The sequence below is a fragment of the Clytia hemisphaerica genome, unplaced genomic scaffold, assembly GCF_902728285.1.
Source record: "Clytia hemisphaerica strain Z4C2 unplaced genomic scaffold, Clytia hemisphaerica genome assembly, whole genome shotgun sequence".
Taxonomy (NCBI): Eukaryota; Metazoa; Cnidaria; class Hydrozoa; order Leptothecata; family Clytiidae; genus Clytia; species Clytia hemisphaerica.
Window position 1 is genome coordinate 1,503,474 of NW_027104338.1, and position 14,307 is coordinate 1,517,780.

General features: G+C 33.3%; 1 protein-coding gene across 4 annotated transcripts; it reads left to right on the plus strand.

Moving 5' to 3' along the window:
• The first annotated feature begins 276 nt into the window (after positions 1-276).
• LOC136817823 (transmembrane protein 47-like) lies at positions 277-13,775 on the plus strand. 4 transcript variants are annotated; one of them, XM_067074147.1, is made up of 4 exons: positions 277-614; positions 12,206-12,427; positions 13,050-13,190; positions 13,360-13,775. In XM_067074147.1, the coding sequence occupies exons 2-4, from the start codon at positions 12,214-12,216 to the stop codon at positions 13,530-13,532; spliced, it is 528 nt and encodes a 175-aa protein (XP_066930248.1). In that variant the 5' UTR covers positions 277-614; positions 12,206-12,213; the 3' UTR covers positions 13,533-13,775. The 4 variants fall into 4 exon arrangements, with proteins under 4 accessions (XP_066930248.1, XP_066930247.1, XP_066930246.1 ...); XM_067074146.1 differs by lacking the exon at positions 277-614 and adding an exon at positions 3,084-3,359; XM_067074145.1 differs by lacking the exon at positions 277-614 and adding an exon at positions 8,698-8,793.
• The last annotated feature ends 532 nt before the right edge of the window (positions 13,776-14,307 follow it).

Below are 14,307 nucleotides of genomic sequence, written 5' to 3' on the forward strand. Positions count from 1 at the left end.
CAGGCCCTCTTGGTTTTTCTATGTTTTCCTTGCATTTTGAAATAATAACAGTGGCTCTCTATGTATGTTTCAAAGACGTTCATTTATGATTCACATCCAAAAGAGAGGTTTTATAAACGTACATGAGATGTACTAAGGATTGTTTATCGCGTCTCCTAAGTTTTTAAATATGGGATGAAAATTGAACATTTAATTATTATCTCTTCGTTTGAGAAAACGCTCCTAGAGTCTCGTGAAGCTTGTTGTTATCGTTGTTATCTTACTTTTGATGATCAAATTTGACTTTTTAGATTCTGTGGATAAATTAATAAGAAAAGGCTTGACTTAAAAAAGTAGGACACAAATGCTATTCCTTGCTCTTGTGGTTATAAGTTCGATTGATTTTACTTTTGATAAGGAAGTATATTGCTTTTTTTTAGAATTCGTGGAAATTTTAACACATAGCGTTGACTTGGATGAGTTGAACTTGAAATATTGCAATCTATTTTACTTTTGGACCCTTGAAGAGCTTTGGAAGTGAATTCTGGGCTCAGTTGTTTCTGTGGAAATTTTGATTTCAAAGATCCTCAACTTGGCAACAGTTTGTTAATTTGACTGGGCCGTTCAAATAACAGGTATATATATATTCTTCTAACGAGATTGAATATAACGTTGTTTCGACATCTACTTTAGGCATACAAACGTTCAAGAGCAAAAACTTGCGTGGTTTTCGCGAATTTTACCCTTTTTCCCGAAAGTAAATATCTTTGAAAATTCTTGAAAGTTTCTGCTCGTGGAACTTTGTATGCCTAAAGTATGTAACATTCAAAATATCCATATGGCTTGTTATACGCTAGATTTTAGGGAATTTCCCGCAAAACCCACGCCATCCTTCGGTTCACCCCCTTGGTCATGGTTAAAAGCTAGTTTTAAGGTCAAGGCATTATTGTTCAGGCAGGAGCCCTTAATAAAAGCAAACATTTCAGGGAAGGAAAAAATTGTGGTGGTACATAAACTTACAGAACAACATCTTTTGGCTACATCCCAACGTTGTAAATCACGATAGAATAATAAACATTACGCAAACTCAGGTATGCCATTTGAAGTAGATGAATCTGAAAAAAAATATCCGAGGTCAACTTTTTCTGTTTCTGTTTGGTTTAATACAGGGGGCTATTCAACCCATTCACGCAACTACACGTTTTTTTTATAAGAACATCCAAATTTTTTGAAGCATTCAGATGTTCTTAACTGTTTGAGTTTTGCGCCTAAAAATGTTCGTCATTTTTTAATTAATTTTGTCCATTTTCCTAAGAAATTGGGTGTTTTAGAGTCCGTGAAGCCTGAAAATGTTCTTAACTTGTTCTTAATACTTTGGCCATAGAAGCCTGTTCTTATATAGATTGTTCTTATAACGTGTATGTTAATCGTCCCTATTCATCTCACATGACATGGGTTTACCCGGGAGAGGGTACGAACCTCCGTGAGTGGGAATTGAAAGTTGATCTCCGGTACAAGAATCAATGTCGATGACCTCTGTGCCAAAGCGCCTCTACTTTGCAAGAATTCGACAGAAATACCAACAAGACCTTAAACTATAAACATATTACAATGCCTGTTTTATCCCACAAAAAAACGTGAGTTTTGCCAAGATATATCTATTAGCTAGGGGGGGGGGGGTACTTAAGGTAGGCAACCCTTCAGGGTAATTTTTCAGGCTTCCCAAAGTTCACTGTAAGGATGTAAAAAAGGAAAACTTTTTAAAAATTTGACCATTTTTACTTTAAAATGGACAAAAGTTTTAAGAAAATGCACTGAAAGGGTCTCAAAATTTCAAAATTGGACCCTAATCTTTGTCTGCATATATAATGGTTTTCAAATGAAGTGCCCTTTGATTTCTTTCGAAAAAAAGACTTTCAAGCGTTTTGATTCAAATTTGATTTTTTGCTAATGCAGGTTAGGGACCATAAAAACTTTTCAGTGTCAAGAAAATCGAGTATTAGGAGCCCAAAATTTCGTCACATTTCATTGATTCGTTAATGTTTTTGCACAGGCCATAATGTAAAAACTCGCCAGAGGGAAATGGCTAAGATATTGTCGTAAGTCGTAACACATAAGTGTATTTCTACAAATAAGGCTTCTATTTGCCTTAACCAACCTGATTGCTCGAGTTTAGATCAGTAGCGTGGTAACAACAGCCCCCAGTCCTTCCCTGACAGCAAATTCTTTGAATGGCAAATAACTATAAGAGCAAACTATATAAGAACATAACGCTTCGAAAAATGTTAAGAACAAGCTAAGAACATTTTAAAGCTTTATGGACTCTCTAAAACACCCTTTAGGTTTAAAACTCAAAAAGTTGGATGTTCTTATAAAAAAACAACGCCAAAATTATATCTACCGATTTGTTTCTACCCCTAATCTAAGTCATAGGCAAATGAAAAGTCAATTGGTGGTTTATTAATCCCCACAGGATTTTAAATTCTGTTCCTTGTGAGTTTCACTTTAATTTCTTTTGAAAAAATGGAAGACTTTAAAGTGTTTTGACGCAAATTTGATTTTTTTGCTAATGCCAAACCCTAAAAACTCTTAAGTGTCAAAAAATCGTATCTTTGGAGCCAGAAATTTCGTCATATTTTCTTTGATCCATTTATTTTTTGCACAGGCCCCCTTTCCCAAGCGGCAAATTCATTGAGTAGCACCGTAAAACAAAAAATACCAAAAGGTAACCCTAATCAATCATTTTGGCGCGCCCTCTGCTATTTTTAATCTTGAAATTAGCCTCCTCAGTCTTAACTCGATTTTGTTAGATCCACCAGTACACTTCTTGATTTAAAGTAACTTTTACAAGCCTATAAATCTTACATGCCCTACAAAATGACAAAGGTTTTAAAAATTTGAACATGATGACATTAGAATTCCAAATCCTCTTAGTGCCTTTAAAGATTTTATAAAATGTAAGTATAATCACAGATTTATTAAGAAATTATGAAAGGTTTTATTTAAATTCAAACGCGGGTTAAAGTTGAAATTTTCAAGAAAAATAATTTGGCTGTTTTTTTTGACAATTTATTTTTTCTTTTTAAAGTAAGCATATGAAGTAAGAGAAATAAGGTGATAGCAAAGCATATTTGGCCGACGAAAATGGTTATGGTTTACATGTAATTTTTCGATAGAAAGTTTTAAAATACAGCATTTTCAAATTTGCGGTAGAAATTTTTTTGACACATTTTTTGGAGGATTTTATTGTCATTCGAGAAAAAAGGAATCATACAAAAATTTCTAGAAATTTCTTGGACTTTGAGAAGATTTATCACAAGTATTTCTTAAAAGAATGATTAACAGAAATGGACATCTCTTGTCAATATCAGAGAACAATGGTAAGCCCTTTTTGACAGACCCTGGTACAGCCTGGTGTAGCATTGTGTTTAAAGACGAAGGCTAGAGAGGAATTTTCAACATTTCTTAAGCAAGAACAAGCGAACAAGCCTTATAATTTGCACCAATCCTGGAATAACGGATTGAACCTAGCACTTGCTTTGTTTCACACGGTACATTTTAGTTTCGATCCGGCGTTTGTGAAAACCACGTAGGTCACACGTTTTGATAGGAAATAAGTGGCTTGTTCCCACACCCCTGTGTCACGGACCCGGTGGGACCCCTACCCAATGGAAAATTTGGCTAAAATTTCGTCCCCGGCGAGAAAAATACCCTACAATTTCAGCTCCTGACTTTGTTTTTATTCCTATTTGGAATTCTATGGAAAAAAATGCACTCCAAAACCATCCCCACTGGATTTTTTGAGCCAGGAAAAATAGAACTTCTAGTCGCAATAAAGATTAGCATAGAAGTTTCCATCAACACGAAGAAGTTCCACCTGGGCTGTTAGACAGGCGTGTATTCTCAAGATTACGGAAACACCCAAAAACACCGTTTCTTGCGTTTATTGAGGGAAAACAAAGCCAATAAAGACCAATAAGTTGCCGAAGGACTTTTTAGATTTTGATATAAGAGTATGAGGAGATATGCAAGACATTGTATCTGCGGTAGTAAGGTTGCTCACATAAATAGAAAAACGCAAGAGCAATCGCTATCCCAAGCTTATGCCACCGATCCACGCTTTTTCGAGTAATGTTACCGTTCCGACAAGGCTCTCTTGTGTCGCGAGCACAGGGTCAACGTTTTCTGGTAGGCGCTATGATTTCCTTTTCCTAGAAAAAGTAACTATCCAAGGATAAGGGCCATGTCTTCCTCATCGATGGGATCATACTTCTATTAATAGAGAAAACAATTGGTCTATAGGCTGTAAGGAGAAATTGCTGACACTCCCTTAGAATAAATCACAAAAATTATTTTAAATGTTAAACAGACTTTTGAAAGAAGCGAGTAAAAAGTAGAAGATCAAATAAAAGGAAAACCCTATCAAGCAGTGCGTTAAAATAAAGCATTCCTTTAGTCTCACTGGGACTTTAAATTGGCGCGAGTCTATTCATGGGAAAACGAGTTAAAACTGTTACAACTCGATAAAAACCTGCTGAGTTTAAGATCTTTAAAAGTCTTTTATATTTACAAATTGTTAAGGATGCAAAATGTTTGACAGGCATTAAGAATTCAATCTATTTTTATGATTTCCTTTAGTTTTAAATTCGTTTATGGTCGTTATAAAAAGATTCATAAAATGTTTCGGAGTCCACTTAAGGCTTTAATTTTGAGCTTTGTAAGACAAACTCAGAATCAGCGCCATCAAAAATTATCAAGTAAAGTAAAGTTCAGTCAGAAGTCTTCTGAAGTACAGCATATGCCATTTTGTATTTTTAAATTATTAAAGCTCGATGAGAAATGTAACTGAAATACCTCAAATTTGGTACATAATCATCACGCACGCAAAGAGATTTTGAGGTCACGCGCTCAGGACCGAGAAATTTACAGGACTTCTACGGGCCAAGAATCTATAACGATTTTATTATGACTTTAAGCTCGGAGATGAGACTCGTCTTTAACCTTATTAAGATCCTTAGTGAAGTTCTACCCTGCTTTTAAAACATTTAAAAATCAAATAGCACTGACTAGTATCAAAATGGAAATCGTAAATGGTTCTTAAATAAATTGTACTTGTGTAGACTAGATTAATTAAGTGTGCTTGTTTTAGTAGGCTTCTGCTCATATCCTATGACGAGAACGTTTCTTATAGGAAGTTTTTCTAAAGAGGTCTTCGATACAGACTCGTAGACTAGTCAATAGTCTAATTTACAGAAGTTTTACGGAATAGTGGACACAAGGGTTAATCCTATTACTGACTTTGGTAGGACGTTAAGAAAGAAAAAAGTTGACAAACTAACCAGTCGATACAGACATCCTATCAAAATGTTCATTTTAACCAGTAAAAAAAACGTGAGAAGGAGTGTTTTTATATGGGAAGATAAACAAATAAGGGTGGTTAAGTCAGTGTTTTTTACACTTTTGGCAAAAACGTGAAAATTTGGGCACTTTTTTAAAACCAAATTTTAGAGAGCAAGTTTTCGTTCATTATCAAATTTAGTGGTTCTATTGGAGAGAGAAAAGATGAAAGATTCCATTCCTTTTTAAAAGAACTATATAGCGTTATTGTACTAAAAGTAACGATCTTTCAAAGTTTGGAGCAGTTAATCATAAATTTATTCCATTGGGAAATGGAAGAAATATTCCATCGGCAATAGCTCATTGAGTTTTTAAGCTTTTGGGCTAAAATTTGGCAGGCAGAAGCCTTTAAGCGTTCGCAATCCATAAAAGGAAGAATTATTCCATTTAGAGCAATTCTGGAGGAGTTATTCCACTTTTTCGTTGGATAAATCACTAACTTCATTCAAAATTTTATTGGGTAGTATTTGAGAAATCATGTTCAAGCAAGCATTTGTTCAATCTCAAGCATCCCTAGAATTGAAAAGTTAACATTTTTTTGGAAATGGAGCATGCAGGGATTCCCATATTTCACTTTTTGCATAACCCCTTATCATGGTACTCTTTTTTTATTAGTTTGGTAGAAAAGGTCTCATTTCAGAAGTATCTTTTTGTAAAGAATAATTTTACACCACCTGATAGTAAAAGGCCTGCTTTATCCGTAGGGTAAGATATAAATTCATTTGGAGCTCTCTAGAATGACATATTCCAAATTTACCAAAAATCATGCATGTCACGGATGGAATGATTCATCCTAAATGACTTGCTACATTCGAATGTTTTCATCAAATCCTTTCGAAGAGAAGTTTAGATAATCACTTGATAAAGCGTTACTTGTGATAGAGAGCCTTCTAAGATTGATATATTCCTAACTAGTTCTTGTGTTAAAAAAATACGAAATAAATTACCCAGAAGCATCTTTACGTTCATGTCAAGTTATAATCCATAATCTGAGCTTCTCGTTCAAAAGTGCTCCTTTTTACAGACTTGTTTCATATTATGCCCATATTATGACAAAGAAACTTTTCATCGAAAGTATTGTAGTTTAGAGCGTGCAAAGTTTATTTATTCCACGAAACTTTTGAAAAATGCCAGAAAATATATATATTTTTGTTGGAATTCGAAATTGCTTGGGTGACTGGTAGACTTCGACTTCTTTGCATTATTAGAACTAGGTAACCCTTTAAAAACGGAATATTTCATCCTTCTGAACTCTAGAAATATCTTACTTCTACAATTAATCGAATTCTTGATACTTATTATGTTTCTAAGCTTTTCAAACTGGGAATAGTCCAAAGAAGCTCAAAGAGGTTACTATGGTTAGGTTTTTCTGATATTTCTTGTTGGAATATTAATCTTTCTCAGCTCCTTTAGATTATTTCATTAGTATTCATTGTTAAAATTCGTTAACTTTATCTTGATATGTATTATGAGTTCATGCTAAAAATTCTTTCTTTGTTCGATAATCAATATGGTTAAAATAATTTTTGCTTCCATATAGTCCAAGTTAAATGGAATTTCAAATACTTATTGACTCTGTAAGGGTTGGAATATCATTCTAAAAACTTTCTAGGGTAATCTTGTACGACTCAGCAGACTTTCCACCAAGTTTAGATGTTATAGGACTCAAAATCATTTGATAAAACCGTAAAAATTTATGTTTAGCTTTAACTGACTTTTGTGACGGAATAAGCAATAAAAAAGTGCTCTTCGCTTGTGTTTTTCGAAATTCAGGGATGAAGGTGTAAGGAAATCGTATTTAGAACTTTGAAATTTGTATATAACAATTTCAAATGAGAAAAACACAAAATCTAATTTTTTGGAATATCTCATCAAGTATTGCTCGAGGAAAAAATTTCAACAGATTTGAAATTATAATTCGCAACTTATTTGAAGTTTTCATCCCAAAATACTCAAGAATCGTGATTTTAGACTGAAAAAACCGTTTTTGACGAAAATTAGTTTTCACGTTTTTGCCAAAAGTGTAAAAAACACTGACTTAAAGCACTCCGTCACAGTGCAAATGTCACTGTTTAATTATGACGTAATTCACGCCGAGAGGAATATCAAGCTAATATATATAGTGATGGGTATAATTTAAAAAAGAAAATAGTTCGCATAATAACGTTAAAATTTCTGAAATTACTTTCCTCTCAGTTAGCTCTACGATTATGTTGAATGGAATAAAAATCTATTTTATAATTGGGAGTTCAACATTGAGGCAAGTGCATGGTAGTTTCGTTGCATTTAGTGGATTAATTGAATTAGAATAATTTGTTGATGGGAATCTCAATGTGGAATTTAAGTTATATGGAAAATTGGTTTATAACAATATCGAAATACGGTTTCTCGAGAAAGTATAAAATTTTCTTGGTAAATTTGACGGTGGAATTTCCCGGGCGATTTCACATCAAAATTAAATTACATTTGCTTTAAAATCTAAGACTTGAGGTTTTAGTATTTTCTAATCATTACGGGCAAATTACATTGCTTAAAAATAAGTTTTTAGTTTGGCCCTGAGGATAGCGAATTGTGCGGAATCAAGACAAATTACATCATAATTCCGCTTTCTAATTATTCTATTCGCCGGTGCAGGTACAGAGTCATTGTGATCGATACATTTTGAAATTGCCTTAAAACAATTCGCCTGAGTTGATTTTGTCATTGGCGTCGTAGCGTAAAGACAATGTAAAGCCCTTGTAAAGCCTTTGATCTTACATGCTCAAACCGACTTAGTCTATGTGCCCTGGCATCCCTGGTGAGCTCCAAATCATGTTAAAAAAATAATTCGAAAAAACCAAGGAATCTATCAATAGAGGAGTATTTTAAAAATAATATTGTTGGATGGCCAATAACTAAGGAATTTCTTTTCAAAGGAAAATCTTTTTCGGGAAGGAAATCGTATCCGTCAAATTTATCAAAAATGGTTTAAAAAGTACTCTATTTAATAAACAGTGACAAGATTTATTTGAAAATATACACCGAAAGAATATGTTTTAAATGAAATATTTTGGAAATAATTTTGCTGGGAAATTTAAACGAATCACTCTTCGAAGAAGAAAAAAAAGCCTCAAAAAAAGACGTCGAGGATGAACATTTTTGCGCTTTTCTGAAAGAAAATTTATTTGATGATGGTAAAAAGTATCGGCAAGAGAAAAATGGTGTAGAAATTGTGATTGTCTTTGAGTATCGATAAAGCGTTTTTGGGAAATTTATTTTGACTAGACATCAGCAGAGTAGAAATCTGAGGCTCTATTGCAATCATGATGTATAATCTGTATAATTTAAATGAAGATGACACTTTCAATAACAACTTGAACGAAATGTATGTCACCTCCTTAAAACGTACAAAACTGGAGCGAAAATCTTCAGTAGTAGGTAAGCCAATCATGAGCCACGATTTAGCAACCAAGGTAACACCCCTGTCTCACAGTCCTGAGTGGGGATAAAAATTCCTATTCAAATCCCAATGGGGATAGAAATTCTATAGTTTCAAGGTTTTGGCGCACAATTTTTAAACATTGAATTTCAAATGGGGTGCCAGTGTGTGTCCGTGACACAGGGGTGTAAGGTAGTTAGACGAAATTGGTCAGAATCCGCATTTTTCTCTGGACTTCTGAAATGTTACTTGAAATGTTACTTTTGAATAACTTCGTAACCCAGCTGGCACACAACGTTGTTTCAACGTTCATTTAACGTTATATGGACGTTGTGAACGTTATTATTAACGTTGAAACAACGTTGTGTGCTAGCTGGGAAGTTAAAAAGAGCATTTGAGTTCAGTAAAAAGATTTAACAAGTAGGGTCTTGTATATTTTATCAAAATCTAACCAACTATTTTTAACACAATAGACAGTAGGAGACAATAGGAGACAGGGTTAAACGTTGAAGAGACGAATCTCAGACCACTTTGGAATTCTAAAATATACATTCATCTCAATTGATTTATTATAGGGGTTGGTCCTTGGGTTATAGAGCTGTCTACTTAAGGTCTAAGACCCCTATTGTTCCTTTTAAAAAACAAGTTTGAAAAAGACTCCTTATTTAATTTATTTATAAGAACAGTTTTGTCAAATCAAAAATTTCTTATTATTTTTAAAAACTCGTATCAAAGTGATCTAGCTTAACAACCAGTTTCTATTGGTTACTATATGGTCAATCCTTACCTGGCAATTGTTAAAAAATCTTCCTATCATCACCACACACCCCTGTCTCACAACCCGGTGAGAATTTTTCCCACATTCATTGCAGGGTGAAAATTTCTATCGAAATCTCGACGAGAACAGGAATTATATTGTTCTTAAGTGGAAAAATATCCCAAGTCGAGAAATACCCAGTGGGATGGTTTTGGAGTGCAATTTTTTCCCATAAATTTTGAATGGGGACTAACGATCAAACTCGATTTTCCAGCTGGGCTGAAATTGTAGGGTAACTTTTTCCCACCAGGATGAAATTTTGGACAAATAAAGATTTTGTAAGTTAAGAATATTCTTATAAAGTTTTTCTTTTATTTTTGTATTCAAAATTTTTGAGGTTTTGTATTCAAATATCCTATAAAAAGTCATCTTTGTTTGAAGAAGGATTAAGCCATCTTTTTAACTCTAAAATTTTCTTTTAAAATTCTATTTTACTAATTTTTCAATTTAAAAAACTTCGCTTAACAAATTTTTTAATACTCAACAAAGGGTGAAAACCATTTTTTTAAAACACAATAGGTTTAAAAAATTTGATTTTTCTCGACCGTACAATATTTGACAATTATTTCAGACCGTACTCTTATTTTTTACATCTGAGAATCATGTAAAACATACAAATACAAAACTCTATTAAAGAAATCAAAAAAATAAATTAAAGCAATACAGTATGACTGAATAAAAATATAAAATCCTTTCTAAAAGTGTTCCCCCAGTTTTTAGAAGTAATACGGTGACCCCTACTAGAAATGTGTTGAGCTAAAATTGACCAGAAGTTGCTTATAAAAAAGATCATATTTTCAGAACTGAAGCTGACTAGTCACACAATTAAAGGATAGAAGGGAAAAACTCTTCTCTTGAACAACAAAATAAATAAAAAAACACAAAAAGGATTACAGAAGATTCGAAAACTCATTGCATTATTTATCATGCTTTAAATGATAATCTTTTAGTACCTGACCACACAATAAAAAGTTCCTTCTAAAAAAATAAAGGTGCGACGAAAAGCAAAAAAGGGAAAAATGGATGGAAAACTTTTCGATTTCAGAAAGTAAAAACAGGGAAAAAAAATTTTTCATTTAATACTGTATATATAAACATTGGGACAGACGCACTACTGCTGCGCCAGACAAAAACTTTAAGACTGTTTCCTTATTTTTCGATGGAATACTTTTTGTTACATTTCTAGAAAGGAGCCATAGAGTGAAATCAAGATTTTCTTCCTGTACAAGTATCACTTGGTCGCGTCGCAAACTATTACGTTTTGTTTGTTTTGTGATACCATTTCATTACACAGTAAATTGTAAACACACTAAATGAAAGAGTTGTGCTGATTAACATTTTGTATTTAAAAAGAAGAACGATTTATATCTTGTAATTATCAATTCATTGAAATTCTACAAAACGAAAAAAAAGAGTAATAAAGAATAATTAAGGCGTCGGCAAAATCATTTTGGGTTTTCGAAGAATATTATAACAAAAAAGGAAAGAGATTTTTCACTTTTTCGGGGAAGCAAGTGAGCCATGGTGTTAGTCAAAGAAATTGTCAAAATTATAAAGAAAAGTAAACCGTCACTTTTGAACGAAGAAGGAGAATCGAGATCGGGTAAGTTAGTATAATATAGAATAAGTCCGGTATACACACAAAATATCTTATATAAATAAAACACTAGAGAGAGCTCAGTCACTGGCTGAGGCAAAACAACGCGCTGTCTTTGCTAAGTAGATCTCAACTACCGTGGTTCTATCTAGTATTTCTAGATGTCTGTGGATACACATAGCGATATTCGTACGTTTATATGACGCTATATGGATGTATGGACCTTAGATGGATGTTCTTTGATATTTTGTGTAGAACCAGTCCAAGTATCTGGTATTACGATTGCAGATTGGAGGCCACCCACACTTAAGCTCTAATGGAAAGAGTCAATTTCCCAAGCGGAGAGGACTTATATGTCGCATTTGGATTCCGGTTCGAGTTTCCTTATGCGTACCTCCCCTATGTTAAAAACTTTTCCGACCTTTAGTACCGCTTAACAAAGACTCAATAATATCAAATCTGTTAACTTGTTAAAGATTAAAGCTTCAATTCTACTTACTTTACTCAATCTACTTGGAATTCTAGCAAAAATAACACAGACTTGAAAAATCATCAAAATTTTACTTTTACTTAAGCCAAATGCTATTATTAAGAGGTGTTTGTGATTAAAATGGCTGAAGAAATATGAATGAGCGTCATGGTACTATGTGTCCTTCAGAAATAATGAAAAATAACACTAGAACCTTTTTTTTCTTCATAATTTTAGAAATAAAAAAAGGATGAAAAAGTTCTATCTGCTAATTAAATACTTCATAAAATCATATTAGATCAATGTAAAAGAATTTAAGTTGATGTTTTCGTAGTTTTTGGATTCAATCTTTTGACTTTTATCTTTTCAGTCATTTTTTCTCAAATTGAAATTAATAAAATCAAAGAAAATGTTAAAGGGTTGAACAGGAGAACCCGTCCTCCCTCTAAGAAATGCAGACTCAGATTTACGTAGCATCGTTACCATTTTGGTATCTAATCATCTATTTTTTCAAATTCATACTTCTAGATCACAGGATGGGTTTACGTATGCAACTGACCGCCTTCTTAAACGCCACTCTCGGTATAATACTACTCATCATCGCCCTGTGTACAGATCATTGGTGTGGGCGGGAATCTGATATGTTGACCATTTATGAAGGACTGTGGACAAAATGTACTGACCACCATCACGAGGGCGGCCGCCCGAAATTTTGTACCAAATTGGAAGGGACTTTCGGACACGATCAATGTAAGTTCTATTGAAAACTTTTAGTTATTTCTACACCACAACAACATGCTTTTTTTATAAGAATCTACTCTATAAGAATGATCACGATGAAATCGGCCAAAAATTTAGGTATAAGCTAAGAATACCAACATCATGGAATTTGGAAAATGAACCTAAGAATGCCACTCTTAAAACTTCCATATGAATTGCCAATTTTCTCCAGCAATGCAAAAAGCTTTCACAAAAATGCCTTTTAATATTTAGCTTGAGATGTGTATATTGCATGCTAAATTTAGACTGAGTTTATTTAAGAATATTTTAGGATGTTTTCCAAAAAGCTAAGAATATCCATGATGAAATGGAAAAACCATTCTTGTGAAAAAAAGCGTGTAATTAAAAAAGTTGCACAAAAATGACCACTGAAAAACAATATTTTGAGCCTCATTTCCATCCAAACTTAGGACATAAGAACAAATTAAGAACAATCTGAGGCACAACATTGACAAAATGTCACTTTAAATTCAAAAAATCCTAAATCTGCTATTTAAAAAACAATGACTTCCTTGATATTGGATAGGCTAGGGAGTAATATTTTTCGGATGAACTCCAGTTGTAATTTTTGTGTATTCTTTTCTATTTTTAGATAACTATTATCCAGTTCTTGTGTTTTTATTTTTGGCATGCTTCGTACATCTTATTTCATTCGTAATGTCCATCGTACTACTATGTCAACGACAAAACATGAAGTTAGAGAAAGCTCTTGCTATCGTACAGTTTATCGTTCGTAAGTAACTTTATTCAACCCATATAACCTGGGTTTTTTGAGGAATAATAATCGGGGGAGGCCCTGAAAAGTCCTGAAATTTTGTATGGAATGCATTCTTAAAGCTCTTGATAAAAATGATTTGAACTTTGAAGCTGACGTCTTTCAAATTTTTAAATTTCTATTTCAGTACTTTTGACGGTTGTTGGACTCGTATTTTACGTCATAACTTATGATGACAATTATTACGGCCTGAAGTGGAGTTGCGCCCTAGGGTGGGGATCAACTCTGTGTTTCTTGGCCGCCCTTGTATTTTTACTGATTGATATCGACCGACAGAACAAGACAGCGGATAACAACTAGCAGAACAATAAATTTTCAATGGGTTATTGGAGAGGCTCTAAATGAATAATGGTCAAAGAGTAAACTCTAAAAACACAGACAGAATTATGAAAATTATCTGAAAGCAATACAACTGCGGTCCGGTTGTTATGAGTGTTACCTCGGAGGAATTTCTTTTGAAGAGTATTGACCTAAGAATGCCGTCATTTATACATGTGATTATTGCGTCTATCATGACACTTAAAGTACCTTATCGGCCAAAACTAAGTCTAAATTTTGACTTGTTGACTAAAATTAGGGCCGACTAAAATTTGGGCTGACTAAAATTTGGGCCGACTAAAAATTTTGGCCAAATTAAAAGTTTATAATTAAGCTTTCCTTAACCAACTTTTTTGAATACCATATCATTTTACGTCCACTACAATTCAATATTTCGTCCGCTATTATTCATTATATATTAGTCGGCCCTTAGTGACTAAATTTTGACGAGGTGACTAAAATTAGGGCCGACTAATAATTAAGGCTGGTTAAGTTTTGGCCGATAACGTAATACATTTAGGACATTGATTTTTGAAATATAGGTTATTTCGTGAATCAGCCTCTAGAAGATATTGAACGATGTTAAACCTACATTTTTGTGACCTATTGACCGCTTTAAGACCTATAAAATTTGCTGATCAAAAACTAAAATCGAAATATGAAAAGTGACTACACAATATATTGAGGAACATTATTTGACAATATCGTTTTCGGACCGTAATATACGAAGTAAATAGCAGGTACTTTATTATAAAAA

What these genes read in the sequence shown, in the direction of transcription:
- LOC136817823 (XM_067074144.1), top strand. Translation starts at nt 11,133, where the DNA reads ATGGTGTTAGTCAAAGAAATTGTCAAAATTATAAAGAAAAGTAAACCG. An exon ending in AGAAGGAGAATCGAGATCGG is followed by an intron (nt 11,215 to 12,205) that starts GTAAGTTAGTAT and finishes TCATACTTCTAG; the next exon opens with ATCACAGGATGGGTTTACGT. An exon ending in GACTTTCGGACACGATCAAT is followed by an intron (nt 12,428 to 13,049) that starts GTAAGTTCTATT and finishes TTCTATTTTTAG; the next exon opens with ATAACTATTATCCAGTTCTT.